At 33.5% G+C, this 24869-nt stretch overlaps 1 protein-coding gene across 1 annotated transcript; it reads left to right on the top strand.

The window, feature by feature from the left end:
- The first annotated feature begins 702 nt into the window (after window positions 1-702).
- Nagk (N-acetylglucosamine kinase) lies at window positions 703-2085 on the top strand. Its single transcript, XM_040719065.2, has 2 exons — window positions 703-1197; window positions 1253-2085. The coding sequence occupies exons 1-2, from the start codon at window positions 937-939 to the stop codon at window positions 1979-1981; spliced, it is 990 nt and encodes a 329-aa protein (XP_040574999.1). The 5' UTR covers window positions 703-936; the 3' UTR covers window positions 1982-2085.
- The last annotated feature ends 22784 nt before the right edge of the window (window positions 2086-24869 follow it).

The raw sequence follows: 24869 nt of genomic DNA, 5'->3' as shown, positions 1-24869 counted from the left end.
CTCCTTTAATGATAACTCTCACCATCTACATTATTTATATGGGACTTTATTCCGTGGATATTGTCGTGAGAGGTGAACTCCTAATTAGTCATATTTGTTAGTTGTCTTACTTTAAATCAAGGGACTTTTCTCCATGCACGTTGTCGTGAGAGTTAAATTCCTTATTCATATTTGTTAATTTTCTTCCTTAAAGGATATTTATTGTGATGGGCATTTTTAATTATATTTTTAAGTTACCTTTCATTGAATCTAGGGATCTATGTCGTGAGGGACATATTCTGTCATGATTTATCTCATTGAAACCAAAGTCCTAATATTTAACCTATTAAAAGATTTAAACAAGCGATGATGAAAAAACTAGTTTCCTCACAATCTCACATGTGGCAAATGATTCCTTGTGTAACATGATAATGATATTGCTACATTCGTTTTTGTTTAAATGAAATACTACTTTCTCTCAACGACCATGAGCTGATCCATAATCAGTGGCTCCATCTTTCTCTGAAAAAAAAGTAATATTAAATAAAAGGTCCATTTTTTTATAATTACAGACGATTTCTTTACAATTTATCTTTTTTCAGGGCTCTTAAAGTAATGCTGAGTGCGGTGAATAGGAGTTGTCATTGAGCGTGATTTTTTGTTACTTAGCTCTACATATTATGAACACCACTTTTGACTTGTAGATGGAACTATGTGTACTTTTGTCCTTTTCTACTTTATCCGTCAGTTGTCAGTTGTACAAATAGTGTTATTTAAAAACTCTACGATTACTGTTAGAAATTAAAGAGTCCACCAGTCGCGGATGAAACTGCGTTAAGAGTGATTGTGTCTTCTAACCAATAATTATATACTATTGATAAATAATAATTAATTAATTATTGTTTATAAGAAAAGGGAGTGTACTTCAATTTTTAAATCATTTTTACTGGGATAAACATGTACTATGGGGGCGTTGAAGGCGGTGGAACCAAGACATCTATCTCTATATACAATTCTGAAGGTAAAGAAATTAAACGTGTACTCGATGGTCCAAGTACAAATTTCTTTCTTCTTGGGAAAGAAGAAGCCGTCAGTCGATTAGTAGCAGTAATTAAAGAATGTTACGCTAAAGCGGGGCTCCCTGAGGATACGACCTTAGAATCCCTTGGCCTTTGTCTCTCTGGAGGAGAAAACGAAAAAACGAATAATGTGATAAAGGTAGATTATACATTTTTGTTGATATCTTTATAAGTGTTCTTTTTTTATCCAATAGGAAATGATAAAAAGCCATGGAGTAGCTAAATCCGTGATTGTTAAAAGTGATACAATCGGCCCCTTGGCAACAATAGGTAATGAAGGTGTTGTTCTCATTGCTGGAACAGGAAGTAATTGTCTTACAGCATCTGGAGCACGCTGTGGGGGTTGGGGAAGCTTTATAGGAGACGAAGGAGGTGCACATTGGATTGCTCAATTAGCAACAAGATGGATTTTTCATTCTGAAGATAATTTTAGACACAAGATAGAGCCCTTCTCTAAAGAAGAGCTTCGCCCTCTCAAAGAAGTCATCATGAATTATTTTAAAATAGACGAACTGTCAGACATTTTGACGTATTGCTATGACACATACTCTAAAAGCCATTATGCCGGTGTTACAAAAAGGATCGCCGAGTTGGCGCAGGACACCTCTGATCCTGTTACTAAAAAATTATTTTCTGAGGCGGGTTCCTCCTTGGCATATCATGTATTAGCAGTTGAAGATCATGTTGAAAAGAATTTGAATATACTTTGTATTGGATCTCTTTGGTTATCCTGGGATCTTTTAAAAGAAGGATTCGTTGGAACTTTTTCAAGGCATTCAAGGAACATTAAAAGTATTAAACTCCTTCGGTTGGTGGAGCCCAGTACTCTTGGAGCAGCGTATCTTGGTGCATTAGAGATTGGAATTAAGCTTCCCATCGATTTCAAAAAGAATTATGATGTATTTTTTGAAACAGAGTTGTGAATTAATTATTCTTTTTAAATGACCTAATTACATATTTTTTTAACACCATTAATGATTATCTATTCGATTTAATATAAATATAGCTCTTGATGATAATAAATGTACTTTAGGGGAGCATAATTGTTGTTGATTTAAATTAAGTTTTTACTTATTTTAAAGTGGCATCGGTTCCATATTTATTCTTCAATTATTATTTATTCATCACTAGATAATATTGCAATAAATGAATGAATAAATTTAGAAATAGCGTCATACGTTATTTGTAAAGGACAGATATATGAAGAAATATCTTGCGTAAGCTAAACGATAAAATTCCATACTCCTAATAAAAACCTTTATCAGGGATTAACTCATTCAATATCTCTCAAAGTCAGCTTGAATAAAATGATTAACTTAAATCATTTTTGTCCCTGGGAGTATGTTATCAATTATTAACTTATGCTCAATCGTCTTATATATACTTATTTATTGAATTATGTCTGCCGAATGTATATGATGTGACTTTGAATAAAAATCATCTTGAGATATGTAATCAAAATGTATTTTGCTAAAAAGTAAACAAAAATTTACATAACAATAATTAAACCAGATACACTGACAAAAATTAAAAAGCCCATTGAAACTATTCTCTTCTCAATATTTAAAATATGTTACGTTTTCACGCAACGTTTCTCATTTATCGTTACCAAACCTAGGATACTTCATAGTCTACTTAACTCTCTGCCTCGAGCGATATTGTCTTCATTGGGACGACTGTAAATACAGTGTTTTATATACACAAAAAAAATTTATAGCTCAAAGCTCGTCATTAACTTGAAAAAAGAAAACTATAGGCCTTAATAAGCAGTGATGTAAATAGTGTGTATCTTTTAGGTGGCCTGTTTTTTTTAGAATTATTAATCTGAATAATAAATTTTCTTTTCCTTAGGAGTCGTCATTTATATTTAATTCTTGAGTAGTGAACTTTATTTTTAAAATTGATTCAATAATATTAAAAACCTTATGGATCATTCGTGTGTACTCATAAAAGATAAAGAGTAACCTTGAGTATATGTTGAGGAGTTATATCTGTAAGTCCTTGTTGGACTCAGAGTAGAATTGAGGATCGACATCTTGCCAATGTCGTTGTTTATTTCCTTATCCCCCTCGTCACACCTGACTGTAGCTGATCTAATGAAAGTTCATGACAGCTAAGCTGCTCTCGTCCAAAACATTCTTTAAAGGTGTTTGGGGTACATGTTCATTTACGGTTTCTTTTTTTAACATGCCCAAAATACACACAAATTTCATCACTATTAATAAGTATTACTTTTTTGGCTATTTGGGCAGGAATTCACGCCAAAGTTCGATAAATAATACTATTTTATAAGGGAGAGTGAAGATACTCGTTACATATTACACTGCCAATAACTTTAAAATGTGAAGTTATCTAACCACACTGTTCTTATACAATTGAACGTCTTCCTATGATTATCAAATCAACATAAACTCCGAGTTGCCGAATGCTTACAGTTATAGAGAATTTCGACGTTAACATTTTTGACACAAAAAGTAAATATTTTAGGTTACTGTTTTTTTGAGATATATTTCTATTATAAAACATTAGATTTAAATTTCATTTTATTAAATGTCATAGTTTAGCATGTTGTTGAATTAATTAAGTTGCTTGCAATATATTATTAGTTTCAATATTCAGTTCACATCATTTATTCTGATTCTGATTGCAAGACTATGGAGGAGACTTGTTACACACCATTTTTATTATATACTCGTACTATATATGATAGGGAGATCAGTAAGAGAGTGGGTAGGGTTGTACACGATACTCCAAAATAGTTTTACCATGCTCGGGTGGCCGATGGAGGGTTGGGGCTGAAAGAGCATATCTTATCCAGCCGGGCCCTAGCAAATGGAAGAGCTCGGGCGCTACGGGATAGCAAGGACAAAACTATCGTAGAGGTCTGCAGATTTAATAGACCTATGTTGGAGTTAAAGAAGGTCCAGATAGGGGGGGGGGTATCATGATCCTACAGTGACCAGGCCCCCGAGTTGTACAGTGAGGTAAAAAGGGCCTAGAGTCAAGTCAGTAAGGACATCAAAACTTCTCTTTCTTGCTGACATGGCATATGAATGTTTCAGACAAAGAATTTATTCTTGCTGTGCAAATAATGGCCGGGGTCCGTCAGCACTAAGAAAAGCAGTCCAGATTCAGGACACTGGAAGAGGGCAATAAATGCAACGTATGCCCCGAAAAAATAAAAAACCTGTCTCATATCCTCCAAACCTATCCAAAATTAAAAAATACGCGGACAGAAAGACACAATCTGATTCAAAGAATGATTGTGAGCTCCCTGGCCCAGAAGGGAATAAAAGCCTGGAAGGTAACGTTCTGACACATGAGGGATTGTGCTTGATCCGACCATTATATTCGATGCGTGTGAACTTGGGGATCGAGAAAAAGAGATAAGTACGGGACGGCGAGTCTATAAAATCAATAATTGTGCATCTTGAACTCGGTGCCAAGTATGAACACAATGATATAATTATAATACCTGTAGAAATTAATTGGAGAGGAGTAAGGTCTAAGCAGTCCTATACTGAGCTAAATAAAGCTCTGGCCATTCCTACAATGTTCATTAAATGGATCCAACTAAAAGTTCTAACAACCTCGCATGCTCTATACAGAATGGATCGTAATATGATGTAGAGGCTAGTGTTTTAGAATAACTGATTTACGTACATCTAGTTCCTCCCCATTTCCCCCCAATTCACAAGCGGGTAAAGAAGGGGATTAGGTGAACAAGTAACTAATATTTCAAATTAGGTTATTAAAGTTACAAAATATTTCCTCCTTTTTTTCTATTTTATTTCTATATGTTAATTCTATAGCTAGGGCAAGAGCCAATTATCTATATATATTTTAACACAAACTTGCTGTACCCAAATGAAGGCTTTTATTTCATTTTAGCCTCCTTATGACCAAATCAGTGTGAATTCGTATTATCGGTCATAGGAGCGCACCAACTCACATGTTTTTATTTTTCTTCAACTAGATAAGTAGTATTTAGCCTAAAAACATTAAGTGTTATATTCTTTTTCAGCCAGTAACCCACTCCCCAATTCATAGCGCGGGTAAAGTGAGTGAATGGTTAAGTTTAATTCATTCATTAAAAAAAATACTTGCTTCAAATTCTATATTTACTAACTCAATATCTTTAACCTCTAATTAAAGTTTGAAATTTTACGTTTTCAAACATTATACAAGGGTTTTAATCGGATGGCCATCTGACGCGGAATAACATGATGGACAAGTCGGAGCCAATGTCGTTTTAAACTATTATTTTCAATATTAAACTACTCTAAAAATTCTTTCTGACTATGCCTTTGATATATTTTACTTTAATGTACATTGTTTTTTTTTGGTTTTTTTTACATATATAAATGTCTCAGCTTTTTAAATTTTCCTACATGAATGTAAATATTTGTACTAGAACAAAATATACAGAGGGAGGCAGAGAGCAAATAACTATGGGGAACATGGTCCATAATGGATCTCTATTTAGGGAACCAAAAAATTATTAAAAGACCAAGATAAGTCCCTATTCCGAAAAGGACAAAAAAATCCAAAACAGAAACCCCCTTAGCAGGCGAGGGGCGGTCCATTCCCAACAGAACAGTGGGTCGTGTTTATGCAAGTTTCCAGTCTCTGCCTTCCTTTCTTAAATATAAATATATTATATTTAGTTATGTTTTTTTTTTGTAATTTCATGATATACTTAAATTATCAATTATAATAATTAGCAAAAAAAAAATATTTATTTCATTTTATTATTAACTATGCTTTATTTCTGTAAATGTTTTATTTGTTTATCTTATATATGTAATTATAAGTATTTACTTTATGCTGACAAACTGTAAAATAAATGCTTGAATACAACAAATGGCAGTTTTTACGTGTTTCTTCCTGTTGTAACATGTCTAATCCCACCCTGTTCTATATCTCAGCCTACCCCTGTATCATGGCTCCTCCTGGTGTATCAAGTATCCTACTTTTGGTTAGTTTCGAAAATACCAATAAATGGCTATTAATTATTACAGTACTTCAAAAATACTATGGAATTATTTGTCTTAGGTAACTACCAACGTCATGTTGCCCAGGCGTTCAATTATCTTTTAAATTGCGAAACTTATGTCAGTTTAAAAAAATAAATGATTTTTTGTTACATGTATCCTCACTCTCCCCTAATATTAAATGTGTCCGTATATAAATCTGGGAAATGATTTTAAAAATTATAACCTATACCAAGGTTCAGGTTCAGTAGTTCTATCGGCCCCGGTTCTTTCATTTCAACCGGTTTCAGTTCAGCTTTATCGCCTCAGTTTGGTAACAGGTACTTAAAGCAAGGGTCGTCTCAAGGAAATTGGGGTCCAGGGAATGATATTAGATGCAAACAGGGCCGCAGCTACATTATACTAAGAGTGTGTAGGGCTCCAAGTTCTAGTAGGGGCCCTGAAAGCTGAGATTGCTTAAGATAATGGTTTTCAAAGTGGGGGCATTGAGGGGAGGCTAGGGAGGAAGACGGAAAAATGAGGATTGCTTTCGGTCAATACATACATAGTACACATGTTTGATATGGGGCCTTGGAACAGTAAAGTTTGGGAAACCATGGCTTAAGAAATATTATATCATAGGGCCTCGACTAACTAAGTAGCGGATATGTATCCTTCCCTCTTTTATTTACATCGTCTAGTGTCTAAAACAACTTTCCCTGGTCCATAAGAAGCCCTTAGCTATTTGGAAATTAGATACAACTGTAAGACCATGGTGAGTTACATAAAAAAACATTGCCAAACCCTGCAAAAAGAACCGAGACCGATAAGCACTATATTGCGGTCTCGGTTCGACTTTGTCGGTTTTGGTTATAGCGGTTCAAGAACCTGCACCGCTAGACTGATAAGGGTACAACCTTGCCTATAACTTTATAAGGTATATGTGGGAATTAAATTTATACAGTTTTATGAAAAAAGCATGTTGGTATAAGCTGGTAGTATATAAAATTTAATCTACGTATAGATATTTTTACATAGAATAAGTATATCATCCACAAATGATTCCATGAGATATACTTGTGTAATCCATATAATATGTATAATTTATAGATAATTTTGTAAACAGATGTACATTTTAATGATAAATTTACATCTGTAAATCTTTAAGTTTTATATTAAGAACCCTATTTTTTAAAATAATTTCTCAGATTTATATTTAGTTAAGTAAAAAGTTCTGGGCGTTTTTCGCTAGATGTCTTTAGTAAGCTATATCTCACGATTAATTTATTCTTTATATAAAATAAAGAATTAAAGTATGCTTAGAGGTTAAGATTCTAATTTAATACAAATTCATTTAAAGTGTTGTGGTTGGGACAAACCAGTTGTGTGTTACAGCTTTACAAAATGGAAGTAAAAAAAGAGAAAGTTCAATACATTCTTCAGTAGCACTAGGATCAAGTTGAAAAGGCTGAGCAGGCGTCCAAAAAAATCGGTTCTATTTATGGACCCAATACAGTATCGAATGCAATAGAAAAACGACGGTTTCAAAGATTCTGTTCTGGTACAATGAACGTCAAAAATGTCGATAAAATATTGGAAATCGCTTTAATTTAATTTGATTGTGAAGTTTCTTATGAAATGACGTCATTATTCATCATTGGCATTGGTCTATTCTCGCCATTATCTGTATAATGTATAATATAAAGTATACAGCGTACATATGAAGGAACATGTCATGTAGAACAACTAACTAATTACTAACACGTAGAAGTTCCTCGAAGAAGGGAAATGCCTCTGCTGTGACCGGTGCTGAGACCCATGACAATGTGTCCGCTCATTAAATTGAGAATTCTAGTAAGCCCAATTACATGATGGTCTAACCTAAAGCATTAAACCATCTAACATAAAATACTCTAGGGAATGAGAATTTAAGGGTAAAATAAACAATTCAATCGAAAGACAAGGAAGACCTTTAATATCGTGTTATTGTTGTGAGATATACGCCTTTATTCTTTTCTTTTCACTACGAAGGAGACAGTCTGTTCAAACTGGCTGTGTGTCTGGAGGAACATGCAGCAGCTTCTAATTTTAAGCTAAATCCTACCTCCCTTACCTAGAGTCCTTTAGTCTAACCTTGTATTTCTATTCACCTAAATATAACAAATGTGCTGAAAAGTCCGGGGCTCAACAAAGAAAACGCGTTTTATCTTGTTCAAAAGTGGTTTTATTCATCAATATCATTTCCATCAAGAGCAATACAATCATTGTAGTGCCGCTTTTGTTTTTCAAACGCTCTAATAACGCTATCTATAATATTCAACATATAATATATTTCCCCTATCAAGGTTGTCTATGAATATTAAGCCATGTATATTAAAAATAATGAGGCCATATATTTTCTAGCTCATTGTGATTTCTTAGGAGGCTTGGATGATGGTCACCAGTAGCTGTCTACTCTGATGAAGATAATTTTGATTGCAGAATGAAGTGATGGCTCTATGTTTCATAAATTATTGAATAAAGACGCAAGAATTTAGGTTTGTTATGTTTCAAGATGGATAAACACTGATTAAAATCAGAATCAAGTTTTGTTGAAAAGTGAGCAAATGGGGTGTAAAATTTGAAATTTTTTTTATTGAACTTATGCAATATAAAAGCAACAAGTTTTTTTATTTCTTTAAGATGTCAGCAAACTCAAGTTAATTATCTTTCACATCATTCAAAAATAAAATTGGGGATTTTTTTTTATATTTTCTGTCGTAACCACCTCATTTGGACACCCTTTGCGTTCTGCATCATTGGTCTCTCTACGACTTCACTCCTAGTTAGGGTCAAAATCTGAGCAACTGGAATTTTAAGCTTCATCAAAATCGGCATCAGGGTTGAACGAGTGCCAGAAGTGTAAAAAAAGAGTTAAAAATAACACAAAAGACTCATTCAAAAGAGTCTTTAACGGAGGAGATGGGTTTCTTTCTGTTGCTCGTGTCAAAAAGCGTCTCTCCACCCCCACAAAGTTATTTCTCACACTTTTTTGATAACTCTCTTTACAGTCTTGAGTGATGTAGGGTCTGAAGTGATGTATGGGCCCGCACTGACTTGAGGAGATTAGCCTGGGCTGTTTGCTTTAACTCCTCCGGGTCCAGTTTGGACTTTTTGAGAGATCCCTTCTTCCTCTCCAACGTTTTAAACTTTTTGATGACTGAGACAGTGAACCTGGAGACTCCCAATTGCTTGGAGTGTGCAATGGAAGTTTCTCGATCCCGTTCAAGTGTCATGTTCTGGACTTGTACGTAAGCATGAGAGCTCAGTTTTTTTAAAACTACAATTGTTAATGCTTTAATAAAACGAAATATGAACTAATTTTAATCACTCAACCTTGATTAATTTTTGAAATAGTGAATGTTCAGATTTGAATCGACAACCCGCTATACCAAAAAGGGTGGCTTACGATTCATAACCATATTCATATAACATTCGTTCTAATGGACTCCTTCTAATGATGGATAGTAATCTGAGAATATTTCAAATTCTAGTAAATAGAAACAAACGATGAGAAAATATCCAATGTCACGATGAACATGCATCCCCTGTAACTAACTATTATAATCATGAAGAATTTACCTTGACTTCTAGGCACATAAATTATATGTAATCATTATCCTTTTCATTTGTAGGTCAAAACTATGAATGAATTTAAATAACAAGGTTTTTTTGGTCCCATTTCTCAAAATTATTATTTATTTATTCACATCATAATATACATGTAAATTGTAATGGATCCATTAATTCTATCAAGGTTAACCTCGCCTTGGTCTGCCTAGAAGGACTATGTCAAGATCTGCCCTTCTCAGGATTTCACCTATCAAAATTTGTATAATAGAAATAAGTAAATAAGAAAAGTTGGTACAGTCTATCTACTTTAGAAATACATATTCAATAAACCCTAATTGCAATACATGGTAGTTTCTATAAATGAACAAAGAATGTATATTTGATAACAACATATAAGACACTTTGTATCATAAAATGAGATTTGAGTAATAATAATGAAGAAAAACATCGAAATACTTGCGCGTAACAGGCGGTACTTAAAGATAATATTTATTTATTGGCGGCAAGTTTGGAGCTCTAATATTATAATACTATGAAGCTAAATAGAGAAACTTTTTGAGAATATTCTTGCAAAATATATGTTTGATCTATGATTTCATAAAATAAAGATACTCATTTTTTCCCGGAATTTTATAGATTTTTACATCAAGACGCGTCCATGAAGGAATATTTTTTTTTAAGACGTTTGATGATTATTTTCTAGTTTAGAGGGGAAAAAATGCAAAATAAAAGATATCCAACAATACCCAATTCCTAATTTTTGTCACGACGGTACACCCTACTGTATATATGTACATTATATATATAGATTATTTTAGTAATTGGGGTCGTTTCCTGATTGATTGTTCTAAAATGAATCGCTATATTTGCAAGGTTGTTAAACACTGTACCAGAGGGACACTTATGTATTAATGATAATATCACTCATAGAAGTATGATTAATAATAGTGATGGGACGATTTAAAAAAAAATCTCGATTCAGGATTATATATATTTTTTTAATATTATTTTAAACGAACATGTTTTTGATTTATGATTATATTCATTTTTAAATTGATTACAAAAGTATTCATTTTCAAACTTTCTAAATCGATTAGTCATTGACTTAACTATGACTTAATGTACCTTTAAAGTAAATTAAGCAGGTTTTTTTTTACTGTTATACATTTTATTAAGTATATAAAAAGTAAGATAGCCGGACCAAATAGTGGCAAGTTTTTTTAATTGATAAAAAAACTTGTTGTCTGTCAAACACCTGATTTAAAAATTAAAATATAAATAAATATGAAGCTAATTGGCAGACTCTTTTGAATGATTCTTTTCAACTCTGTTTGGACAGTTCTGCCTCAGATTTTAATGGACCACTTGTGTAGGCAAGAATTACTACGAATCTTTCAGTTATAACTCCCAACAAATCCTCGGTCTTACTCTCTGTCTTTAACACATTAATGATTACTTTATACATATATTCAGTAGGTAACGTCGAGTTATATATATCAAAATTAATTAAATCTTTGTTTATAATGGGTGCTAAAAACCATGAATGAATATGACGTGCATTTGCTGTGTGTAGCCAATCGAACACTTTGTTAATTAAAATATCTAACACAACGAGATTTGAGTTGTTATTATCTTTATTGAATCTCATACCGGACCTTCAAAATTAAACAAAAAGAAAGCCCAGAATCCGTTGGCCAGTTTATCTACACAACTCAGATCGCTGCCTTTATTGTATGAATATCACACCCTTTCCTCCAAAAAGAAACTTAAAAAAGCTCAAAATTAGTTGGTAATTATCACATCATCCCAAATATAGAATCATTATTAAGCTTTGTTTTAGTATTACAGAAGACTAGTTGTAATAACTGGCATTGCTCGGAGAAATTAGGTATCGGCTAAAAGACAAATTTTACTCCCGAAAAAATCCTTAGTGTTAATCTCCCTTTTTCATGAGCATAAATGAGCAATATCCCACGTTACTCCTCAATATTTATATCCATTCACATGACTTATACTGTCCTTAATAATAAAAGAATGATAATATGAGTTTGAGAAATAAAATGAATATCCTGCGATGACTAAAGAGTACTTTAGAGCACTCACTAATAAAAAAATCCTTTTTACATACCAGTGGTTATATTTAATTCAAATCTTACCATATGCTAAAAACGCACATCAAAGATGATTCCAAAATATATATTAAAGTACTCAGTGACATATCAAACATGTCCTTCCGGAGTGTTAAAAACAGAATATATCTTAGAATGCCCGAGGGAATCTTAGTAATTTGAAAAATGAATTAAGGAGAGTAGCTTTGCTGTCATGGCTTTTTATTAGATCAGCTGCAAGCTGCAGGGAGATGAAATAAATTTACACAAATCCACACATTCCGTATCAAGCAATGATTTAGGGGAAATTACTCCTATATTGATCCTCTATTCTACCCGGAGTCCAACAAGGACTTACACTTATAACTCCATAGGAAATCTTTAATGTCAATCTCTGACTTTCATGACCACACGCGCTGGTTATTACATGCTATGTAGATGTTCTGTTGTCAAGAATTTAATAATAATCGTAACAGCTTTGGAAATTAAAATATCCTGTTCAAATTGAAATTGTACACTATTTCATATATTTATGCTTGTAGTTGTGAAAGATATGACTTACCGGTATGTAAAAATAAATACGTCGAAAATTAAAGGGGTCACCCTAGCCATTTGAAGAATGTCTTGGAAGGAGAGCAGCTTAGCTTCATGGCGTTTCATTATGGAGATATGTATAAGAGCACTCTGATAAGGTGGGAGTGAGACATATGGTATTAGTCAGAGAAGGTATGCTCTTCTCAACTTTTCAACTGTGTCAACCATGTTTGCAGCCGGCAAAGCTTATGACGTCCTCGGAATTTTAAAGGTGAATATTTACTAAGGTAATATCCATAATTTCGTCTAATCTTAATCATAATAATTGAAGTGTACCTCCTTCATTTCCCTGGATGCCTGATCTCCAAAATATTTGGAATCCCACTTTTATTGGAAGGTTCAGCATCAGGCATAAGAATGGAATGGATGGAATCTTATTCTCTCTGGGGATGTCTAACCTAGCTGAGCAATCGTTAGGGTGGAATGTCTAGGAATCATAGCTCTATTCTTCTAATGCGGGTAGACGTCTGTCACTATCGTCCAGAGTGAATTCTTTATGTGGCTGCAACTTGGGGGTATTCTGCCTCTCTAACCTGCTTCTGACTTAAACACTACCTTTTATATCACCGAGTGAAGCCATCCTCTCTTGTAGGAAATCCTTGCTCTCCATCTACGGATATAGTCGCCATTGGGTTATGGAGGACGAATCGAATTCTTCTCTCCCTCTCTCTCTTCGGGAGAAGTTGTCACTGCTTCACGGAGAGTGCATTGAGTCCTTTCTCTTCGGATGGAATTACCTTCGTGTCAATATGAACGGATGGCATTCTCTCTTTCTTCCCTGGGGAATCCGTAATTATGTGTTGGAGGATGGATGGCAATCTCTTAATTAATTATTTTTAAATCATTCACCTCGGTTGACTTAGGGGTGATGCTGTGTGCTCCCAATCCTGATTTATTAAGAACTTTAACATAATAATAGCTTAAAAGTATACGTTAGAAATCATCAATATGGAATCTTTAATTCATATAGGAATACATTTTATGACAGTTTGTTATTATATGCATATTTATTAACTATATTTATGATGATTTTGTTACAAAGATATTCTTAAATACAAGGTTGTGCCCGGTTCAGGTTCAGCGGTTCTATCTGTCCAGGTCTTATTTTTTTCATTTCAACGGTTTCGGTCTCAGTTCAGCTTCATCGGTATCGGTTTAGGTCTTGTGTTTCGGTTTTTTTATATACATGCTCAGTTTGGTAACAGGAACTAAAAACAAAGGGTGTCGCTAGAAAATTCGGGCCCAAGAAATAAGATTAGATACAAACAGAGTGCCCCAAGTTCCAGTAGGGGCCCCGAGAACTAAAGTTGCTTGAGACAATGTTTTTCAAAGTGGGCCGTGAGGGGAGGCTAGGGAGGGAGGGCTCAAGGAGAAGGAGAATTGAGATTTCAGTCAACACATACATAGTACACATGTTTTGTATAAGGGGGCCTCAGCTAAAAAGGTATTATTATAGGGTGGGGGGGGTTGGCAAACTAAAGTTTGGGAAACTCTGGCTTAAGGAATATTATAGATATCATATTTTAGGCTTAGTAGCGGACCTGGATCTATAATTTACCCCACCCCATCCCTCTTTTATTTGCACAGTCTGGTGCCTAAAACCACCTTTTCAGATCTATAAGAACCCCTTAGCATTTTGGAACTCAGATACAACTGTAAGACCATGGTGACATAAAAAAACCTTGGTAAAGGCTGCATTTGCACAAAAAAATCTCAGAAAATAGACTTATAGATTAAAGTTAATTCATTTTTTATAATATATATTGTATATAGGAAAAAAAGCACAAAACCGAGACCGATAAGAAATATATTGCGGTCTGGGTTCGACTTTGTCGGTCCCGGTTCTAGTGGTTCAAAAACCCGGATACACTTGAATGGCTAAAACCGCTAGACCGATGAGGACACAACTTGCTTAAATTTTATGAAACGATTTCTTAAACTTTCTAATAATTTCCTTGTTTTTCAACATCAATATTAATATTTACTGCTTTGATTGTAATAAATATTCTTACACCTGTATATTTTTTATTACCTCTTGGGGGAAATCTGGACCCAAACTTTGTAAACTCATAGTTTCAATAACCTGAGGTTGATGCCATATTTCTGACCCTTGAATACTTCAAAGATTGCCCCGAATTTTTTTATTTGATTAAAAAAGGAATCTGCTGAATTTATAGATCCTTCACTGGATAAGGCTGATATACAAGGAGTTATGTATAAGTCACAGAAAAGATCAAATAGCAAATAGCCAGTGCACAAAACAATTGTTTGGTAGTATTCATTGAAAAAAATACATAAAGACATCGAAAAAGATTAAACTATAGTTCTTATAATAATGGTTAAAGCTATTTTCTTTTAATTACTAATATAATGCCACAATTCCAGTGAGTTCACTTGAAAATATAGATCAGCTGCTCCTTTTAATAACCAATTAAAAATAGTTCCTAAGAGACTCTTCTATATAACTTGGTATTACTGAATTGAGACTTTTGTTAATATCAATAGGATTTTGGAGAGAGAAAATAAATAACTTCTAGAAGGAGGAACCCTGTATACATTAAAAATGACATTATTGCAAGGAAAATATCAGAATTATATTTAAATTAATATATATTTATTTTAATATGCAATTTACACCAAAAATAGGAGAGAATTCTTCCTTTAGAAGGAGATGTTAACACCTCACGATTTTTTTTTCTGCTGTGTCGCTGAAGTTATCAAATGAGATGGATATCATTATACATAATTACATTTCATTAAATGTAGCTTTCAAATAATAATAAAACAATATGGTATTATGTTAACAATATGGTATGGAATGTATTTGCAAGCAAAGGGTGGGAGTATATAATAACTACGTCATTAAGGACGTCCGCTTTATTATCTTTTTGGAGGGAGGAGGAGCAAGACGGCTGAACTTTTGGGCAATTTTGAGAGAATGTTTAAATTTTTTTATAAATAACAAATTTGACAAAGGAAAGAGAACAAATAGACAATTTTTTTTTAGAAAAAACAATAAACTTTTTTTTTTTAATTTATAAATTGGAGAAGAGACTCAATTTGAGCAAAAAACAAGACTTTTTTGCTATAGTTTTAAAATTAGTTTTTTTGAAGGTATATACAACTTGAACAAATTACTTTTTTTAAAAGACAAATAGTATTTTTTTTTTTTTTCCAAAATTATGACATGTATAATTTTTCAGACAAGGCGAATATTTTTTTATTAAGATAACTATAATAACTCTACAAAAGTGTTTGCCAATGACCCCTATGTTCCGGGGCAACTACTTTGATTATATTAAAATATCAATGTTTATCATTGGCATAAAGTAGCAGTATTCAATGCATGTGTTATGTCTTTTTTATTCATAAAGCCATTTAATGGGCTATTATCAAGGTTTATTGTAAATTTGGGATGGGCTGGAGGGGTTGTAGCCCCAATTTTTCTTGTCATTTGGGCAAATTATACAGCAGAGCAAAAAATTTAATTTGTCAATTTTTTGTGAGTAGCTGTTGATTTTTGAAATAAAAAAAATAAAAAATATTATCTGAAATTTAATTTCTAAAATTATTTTCAAAAAAATTAATTTGCTTCAAGTAACTATGTTTTTTGGTATTTTTTTTCCAAAAATTATGTAATTTTTTGTGGGATAGCTGTTGATTTTTAGTTTAGAAAAAAATTGAAATATAATTTTTCAATTATTATTTCAAAAAATTAATCTTTTGTAAGTAGCTATGGATTTTTAAAATTTGTTCCCCAAAAAATATTTAATTTTTCTGAGCACCTGTTGATTTTTGAAAAAATTTAATATTTGAAATCTAATTTTTCAACTATTTTTTCAAAAAATGTAATTTTCTGTCAGTAACGATCGATTTATGAGTTTTTTTTCAAAAAAATTCATAAATATAATGCTGCAGACGCCCCTTGGATGGCGTATCCTTCAATTACGAAGCAATTTATGTTCTCAGTGAAAACGGTCTATACCCTCCTTGAACAAGAAGGAGAAAACTATATTCACTAATCGGATGAATAAACTTTCTTCTAGATATCACATATAATGTTCCTATGTAGACATATTTATTATTAGAAATAATAAAACAATAAAAATACTGGGAGCCAGAGGTGGTGGTCACATTCTATGTATTTTAGAAATTTAAATATCCTATTATTATATCCAATAATACTGAGAAAGGAAAGTAAATCCTCTAATGTCGTCACTATGGATCCAATAATCATTATTATACGAAGTATGTAACCACAACAGAAATGATTGACTATTATGCATAGTTTATATAACATATATTTGTTATTTTACACGTAATGAAATGACATTTCTATCAAATGAAATGATACACAATGATCTCAATTTAAGATTTTAACTTTCAACAACATATAATTGATTAATTACCAATATAATTTCAAAAAAATTAATGATAGAAATAGATGTGTGTCTGAGCTCACTTAATCATTAGGTAATGTACCCAACCTTATTAGCAATGATGGATTTTAGGCTTCGGTGGAAGGCCTTGGAAACGCTGTAGATCTAGTACTCTGTTATGACGTCCCAGTTGGCTATGAGGGCTTCGTTGTTTGGATGACAGACACTGCAGGCCGTCCTCTCTACATGAACACAATATATAACTAAGTTTGTTGTCTTAATTTCATATAACAAGTCTCATAAAGTTCGCGAATAGAAATTCGTCGATCACGTTAAAGTGTCATTTTCTCGACTTCTACGTAAGCTGGAGAGACTTCAAATTTATTTTGTTTTGTAACTAATTGTTTATGATTTAATTTATCGGAATAAGAATTAATTTCTGTCACTCAACCTTCATTAATTATTAAATTAGCAAGTGGTTAGATTTCAATGAACCCTTCGGTATCTATCTATCATACAACCGATTTTCTCCCCTATTTGGATGTATTAGTTGTAAAAAAATGATTTATGCTGATGGTTTAATTCGAATTAGCTCTTATTGACCTGCTGTGAACAAATATTAAAAAAGTATTAAGTAACGGCGATCAGTGTAGACGACTGATTTCTATATTACTATAAGACCCACTAAATGGTTGTTTTTCTCTTGGAGTAATGATAGATTTAGTCATGTTTGTCAATCCATGAGTCCTTGCTATCATGAATAATTCATCACGTCTAATGATGATTAATATTGGAGAAGTTATTCACACTTTTTCTGTTCGAGTGGTTGTCCTTTTTTTTAATAATTACTATACTAATTTTACTAACTATTTTGTCTCTCGTTAGAACTCATTACATAGAAAAGTTTTGATGGTGTTCTATCATTATTTATACATATATTAAGGCAAAATACCCTCGAGGCAAAATAGCTTTAGGGCAAAATGTGGAACTGTTTAAGAAAAAATATTTTATGGCAAAAGTAGGTAATGCTCAACTATTCATCTATAGAATCGGTTTAGAATGAATTTCAAATGTGATTCTTTCAGACTGCACTTTTTTAGAGAGCCCAATTAGTTGTTTCCATTTAAAATCACAATGGTCTCAGACTGATCTAAGATTTTCAAACCGAAACCCAACAAAAGAAATATATATCAAACCAGAAACGGAAACACATGCTCTTTTGGAAACTAACAATCTTTGTCAATTATGACATCTTAAATAATTTACACCGTCTCTAGGAACAACCTCTACGCCATCAACAAGACCAAAACGTTGTAGAGGTTTGTCAAAAAGACCAACCTATACTCGGAGCTAAATAAAATGGACCAGACAAATCCTCTCAAGTCCACGAGGGCCCATGAAATGGATCTCTGGATTTCACGCCAGACTGTCTAGAAATTATCAAAAAAGTAGTTGGAAAGAGCCTTGTGAGGGTGACGAGAAAAAAGTCAATCTCCTCCGTTGCAAACTCCTTTTAAATTACTTTTAAATAAGTCCTTTGAGTTCTTTTAATACATTTTGGGCCAACCTACAAACCTGATACTAACCCTTTTACTACAACTTTTGGATGTATGTCGAGGGAAATGCCTACAATGTTCTTCATCCAAACACCGAGGCCCTCAAAGCTACTGTCTGCCACCACTGGGGCGCCATGACATATTACTACATCTGCAATGGGTGCCAGGCCTTCCTCCCTCACCTGGAAGCCATCATAGTTACTAAGGTTGGCTACATTAATGATTAAGGGAGCTCAGACACATCTATTTATAGCTTTAGTTTAGTGGAAATTATATTATTAAATTATATATCTTATTTAAGTAAAATTCAAAGTTTTAAGATTTTAATGGACCCCCTGGTATGTGTATTGAATTTATACTTTTTGGAAGTATATTTTCCATATCTTCAAGATCATTAAAGCATAACAAAATTCTCATACCATTGCCAAAAAAAAAAAAAAAAAAAAATTCTAATGTATTCTCCTTCGAGTTTGTGAAGCATAAACTCACTTAATACCTAATATTCTGAATACACATTTTTTTTTTTAAATAACCACAGTTATGTAGAAAATAATTCTCCACCAGAAATTTAGAAACCGACCATTCTGTTCAAATTCACTGAATAACCATTGCAGTTTATTTTTTATTTGATGTAGGACAGTTATAATGCGTGACCATTATAATAGCTAATTCATGGAAACAGCTGAAGAGAGAATAGATTTTATTTTTATGTAGTAACCATGTTTAGACATGGAAAGTGACACCCCTGATCGGAAGAACGACCAGAGAATAAAATAACTAAGAAGATAAATAAGTTGGACAATCAAAAAAAGACCCCCCAGAGATATCGTCGCCCAGAATGTCTTTCAACTTAGGAAGATCAAAACCAAAGTTAAAATTTCTCGTACAAGATTTTTTAGTTTACCTATTCCATTTTACTTCCCTCTTGAAGGCTTAACCACTTCACACACTAAGAGAAAAATCCGTGATAGCTCCTTAACTTTATCCGACTCCCCTGTCCTGCTTGTCAGAAATCGTTTTCTTCGCTTGGTTGCTGAACCAGCGAAGGAGGTTCTGATGAACTCCAGATTACTTTTTCAAAATCCCCTCACGCCCTCAAGAGAAAAATGGCTCTGCTATCACATGACAACATCATCTATTTTCACTAATAAATCCGTGGGGGATAAAGAGAAGAGGACTTTTGCAGTTCAGCAAATCTCGAGGCATTTATTTCACGATTGCTTAAGAGCTTCCAATATTGTAGTTGCTACAAGAAGCGTATGGGGCTGCAATCTGATTGGATGAGTGGCTCGTAATGTATTCTCCCAGTCACAAAAACTACTTTGAATGAGAAGTTGTTATAATTAAAGTTTTACTACTATTTTACGCGGTCAGGTTTTGCAATTTCATGGGGCTAGATTAACTCAACCGAGTCAAACTCTATTTTAGATGGTTTTTGGGGAGGATGGCTCTAGCTGAGTTAATATAAACCTTCGTGTCCGACCAGAGAGATTCGAGATAACTCTTCTTTGTTACTACTGAATTAAGTAAATGATAAAGATTCCCGCGGTGTGACGTCAACAGAGAGTTGATTGATACGACGTCATATTAATATTTATTATTTGTAATGAACGATATATTGGAGAAGAAAAAAAGGCTCCAGGAACGAAAAAAACTTTGAATTTTAAAATTCTACAAGATATAATGGAATAATTAAAAATAGAACTTGTGTCTGACTATTTAAACATTAAATTAACCACCCTTAACGGCAATGGAGATTGACAGGCAGCGACTGAAGGCTAAAGTCCTGGCACCTGCTGTGGATGTAGTCTTCAATCATGGCCTCCCAGTCTGGCTAATAGTGGCTTTGAGGGTCTCGGTGTTTGGATGACTGACACTGTAGACCTTACCCTCGATATACACCCAAAATGTGTGGTCGAGAGGGTTGGCATCTGGGCTTAAGGGGCCAAAATGTAAGAAAAAGTTGAAAAGAACTCAAAAGACTATTTGAAAAGAGTTTTGCAACGGAGGAGATGGTTTTTTTATTGCTATTGTCAAAAGTGGCCTCTCTATCCTCACAAGTATCTTTCCACCCACTTTTTTTATTTATCTGTGGACAGTCTGGTATTAAACCCCGATATCTCTTGCATTGACTCTCATTAGCTTAGGCTGTTTTCTTTAACTCCTCCGGGTAGTGTTTGAGTTTGAAACAGAACTCAGAAGTCGAGAATAGTATTTATGAGTCAAGTTCGAGTCATCAGTTCCGGGTCAATTATACCAGACACGAGTCCGTACTCTAGCATTGGTTTAGACATATTTAAGTCCAACAAGGACTAGGATTTATGACTCCATCAAATTCTAGTGTTACTTACTCTCTGTTTTTCATAGGCAGACTCAATAGTTATTACTCTATACATAGATGTTCTGTCTTCGAGAATTAAATAAATTGAAAAAAACCTGTTCATGTCGTTCCCATTTTCCAGGACATATTTTAACACATCGTTTCTAAGAGTCCCGAGGAAGACTAAGTAAAACTCAATGTTTTAGCAAAATTCAACTTTATTCATTAACAAGTCTCCTTCAAGTATGATACATTTTTTTAATAAAATGTTTCATCCATCGTCACATATCGACGCGAGAACTCCGATTTATTGCAGCGAAACAACTTCAAAAAACGCTTCAAGTCCTCCATATGTTGTAGTTTTTGGTCGAATGTGAGCAAACCGCGCACCCACTTTGAGAATACCTTTTTATTCACAATTTTTCATGCAAAACTGTCATTTGATATCTTTAGGATGTCAGCTATCTCGTGCACCTTCATTTTATGATAGTACAAAACCATTTTGTGAACTCTTTCTCTGATTCTCGGAACAACTGCAGAATTTGGAGTACCAAAGAGTTTAGCATCATCTATTGTTCAGAACACTGACTAAGAGAAAATAAATATCGACTATTGACAACAAAATACAACCTATATTTTTGTCTTACATTCCTCCTATCATTTATGTTATTATAATTAATTGGGCAAAAGGGCTGTTTATTTAATAAGCTTGTTTACAAAACGTCTAGCGGCAAAATAATAAAGCTCCCCGAAAGATAATATTATTTAATATTCTTTTTTTATAAATTCAAAACCTTATTTGGGAAACAAGAAAAATATATTAAAAATGTTAGCCCGTTTTTATTTATTTATGTTGCTGTCCAAACTATATACAAGTCGTTAACTTTTTTCGTGTCACGCAGCCTTTTATCTAAAAAGAAACCGATATAAAGGTCTAAAATCAGTCATTAGTTAGCCAATTATTACCAACTATGAAATTATTCTTCATTTTTCACACCCTAATATTTTTTTAAGATGCCAACCCCATTTTCACATCATCACTCTATATATTTTATCTCTGTGTCAAAGTTTTCAATCATGATGTAATTTTGTACGTCATTAAAATGCACTAAACCTAAGACACGACGTGTTGAAATTTTAGCAGAATTTCAAAAAATAATGACTAAACCTTAACATATTAATTAGAAAATTTACATTAATTAACAGTCTACATTTTGTTAGTTGGATCTATGTTTTTTTTTTTCAAATACTGGTTGGTCTATTAACATATGAACACTTACTTATTCAATAATTAATTAAGGTTATGAAGACTACTGGGTAGTTAATTCTGTTTTGCAGCCAAATTTAAAGGATCTACACAGTAAGTTGAATGGTATTTAACAATTTACTTTATTTATGTTGATTATATATTCCAAGGCATGAACTACATTCCCGACGTTAATTATTATGTACATAATTACCTATATCGTCCATGAATTGCATTTGCAACTGTAAAAAATATGTACAGTCTTATTTTCTCTTTTTCGTAATCCTTTAATAATGCCCTAGGACACAAAATGAAATCCTTTACTGCAAAAGAAACGATGAACATATCCTATATTTTTTTTAGAAATTCATTTTTTTCAATACTGCACATAAAAATAATGTGGCACAGACGACATCTATTTGTAATAAACTCATCTATATTGATGAAACAAAGCTTATCTGAATACAGGAACAGGTTGCGACTTTTAATTAACAACCAACAACGACTCCTTTAAATAGGATTTTAATAGGAAACTAACCGTTCAATTTTAATAGAAACTAATGAGAAATGAAAACTGAATCAATTATTATTATTCAATATAATAGCTTTTGGCTCGAATCGACTTTGGAAACGAAAGCAGGTCTTGATGATAGTCTCCTTTGGGATATTCCAGAATTTATCCCGGAGTCAGGACATCAGCTTAGATTTTATGTTGCAACAGGATTTGTTGGTTTGTTGCTCAAATGTGCCCCTCACAAAGAGGTCCATGGGGTTGAGGTCAAGTGAGCTTGGAGGGCAAACACTGGGTCCTACAAACTAAAAAAAAATCTGACAACCAGATTCCTTGCAGTAAACATATCCCAACTCTGACTCCACGACTCTCCTGCCCTGATACTAACAACGGATTTTGTACATATTTTCTGTTTATTATTGTGTAAAAATTACGATATGCAAAAAAAGGAAGGCTGTGAATGACACTCAAATGGTGTTTCTATCTCTCTCAACTTCAACTGTTCAAAGACCTACTCACACTCACCTTACTGCCCTCCAGTTGAAACTATATGTATATTATTTAGATAGTGCACATGCAACCAACGTTAATTTTTTCCAGATGTGGCATCGAGAAGTTGAGCAATCGAGTTCCAAATCAATTTCCTCCATCAAAAGTATTTGAAAACGAATTAATCAGTTCTCCAAAATAAAGTTTTTATTCTAAAGACTAAACAATTTGTAGAGAAGTGGAAAAAAAACAACAATTGTGACAAAGCAAAACAAATACTTTTATGGATGCGAATAATTTGTCAAATCTGGGATAGAAAAATACTTATTTTAATTACATATATGGAATCTGAAAATAGTTTGACATCAGCCCCTGTCTAGTTCGGATCAGGCAATCAAATTTTAGAGTTTTACTGTGTATTGCATAATTGATACAGATCAACTTTCTGCAATTATGCAAACGTAATTGCAGTATAATTTCTCAATGCATTTAACAATAAATAGACTTATATTTTGACATACTCGATTAAATATCTCTCATTATGATTCTGGAGAAGGACAACAAAAAATAAATTCAATTCCATCAAAAAACCTGTCATTGATTCATTTAATATTGTTTTTGCAAATGGCTTAATGATCAAGAATATAATTTGTATCACTTGGCAACAGGCTCAAATTCCATTCTACATTTAGAGACCCCTCCATCTAAAATACCATACTTTTTTTAAATGACATGCCTTTGTCCTATTTGTTATATTTCGATTTCTAGCCCTAATAACTTATTGTAACTAATTATCTAAAGAAACTGTAAGAAAAAAAAAATCATAGTCAACCGAGAAATAAGAGCGGCATAATCAAAAACATCCAGCAACGCAGAGCTGCACCATGTGGGTGGAAAATCACCATCAGAGATGTTTTAGGTGCTTGGCTGTAACTGCTCTACTGTGTACCGAGTGACCGTGAGAGACACACCAGAAGCTTTCATAAGGTCCAGGTCAATACAAAAGAAGTCAAAAGAATGAGGCAGTTAAAGGCACCATTAAATGTAGTGCCAGTTAATAATGGTCGTGAATTTGACAGCAGTTATACCGTTATGCGCAATTTGGTGAAGCAAGACTTAAGCCTTAATGTCTCCAAGAGAACCCCTCGTCAAGGTTTGAAGCCTTTGGATCAAGTAAAATGTGTGATCATTGCGAAGCTTAAAAAGTAACACTCTTGGCCTCCTCACAGCCCCACCTGTTCCCTCCCTGGACTCTAAAACGTAGGAGAGGAAGAAGGGATCTGTTAAAAAGACTAAACTGGACCCTTTGAGCTACAGAAAATAGCCCAGGCCAATCTCCTCAAGTCCATGAAGGTCCATGCGAAAGATCTCTGAATTTCTTACTAATATTTCAAGAGAGCTATGAAAAAGTGAATGGAAAGAACCTTGTAAGGATGTAGAGGCCACTTTTGACACCAGCAATGAAAGAACCCCGTCTCCTCTGTTACCAAACCCATTTGAATGAGTCTTTTGAACTATTTTTTGACACTACGTGCCCCTGTAGCCCTGATACCAACCCCTTCGACTACACCTTTATGGTGCATGTCGAGGGGAAGACTGGCATTGTCCTTCATCCAAACACTGAGGCCCTTAAATCCACTGTCAGATGGCACTTGGACGTCATGGCAGAACACTAGGTCTGCAACGTGTGTCAGGCCTTCCACCACCTTCTGGAAGCCATCATTAAGGATTAAGAGAGTTCAGAGACAAACCTATTTGAATTATTAAGGTTGTTGAAATTCAATTGTTAATTAATAAATTATATCTTGCTGAAGTTTAAAATTCAAAGTGTTCAGATTTTAATGGAGCCCTTGGTGAAAAGGTTGTTCATTGACGTAGGGTTAAGAACAGTGCAAATGACTGTGCAATATCCCCATCCTTAATTCATTATAACTATTCAACACATTTTGTGGTTGCAACTTGTACAAAATCGCAACTTGTACACAACATATATAATATATTGAACTAAGTTACAGGCAAACAA

This window comes from Lepeophtheirus salmonis, chromosome 9 (assembly GCF_016086655.4).
Source record: "Lepeophtheirus salmonis chromosome 9, UVic_Lsal_1.4, whole genome shotgun sequence".
Taxonomy (NCBI): Eukaryota; Metazoa; Arthropoda; class Copepoda; order Siphonostomatoida; family Caligidae; genus Lepeophtheirus; species Lepeophtheirus salmonis.
Note: the sequence above shows the minus strand (reverse complement) of the source record. Positions and strands in the feature narration are given on the sequence as shown.

Excerpts from the sequence above, each read along its gene's own strand:
- Nagk (XM_040719065.2), top strand. The coding sequence starts at position 937 with ATGTACTATGGGGGCGTTGAAGGCGGTGGAACCAAGACATCTATCTCT. Across the intron at positions 1,198-1,252 it reads AAACGAATAATGTGATAAAG|GAAATGATAAAAAGCCATGG; the intron begins GTAGATTATACA and ends TTTATCCAATAG.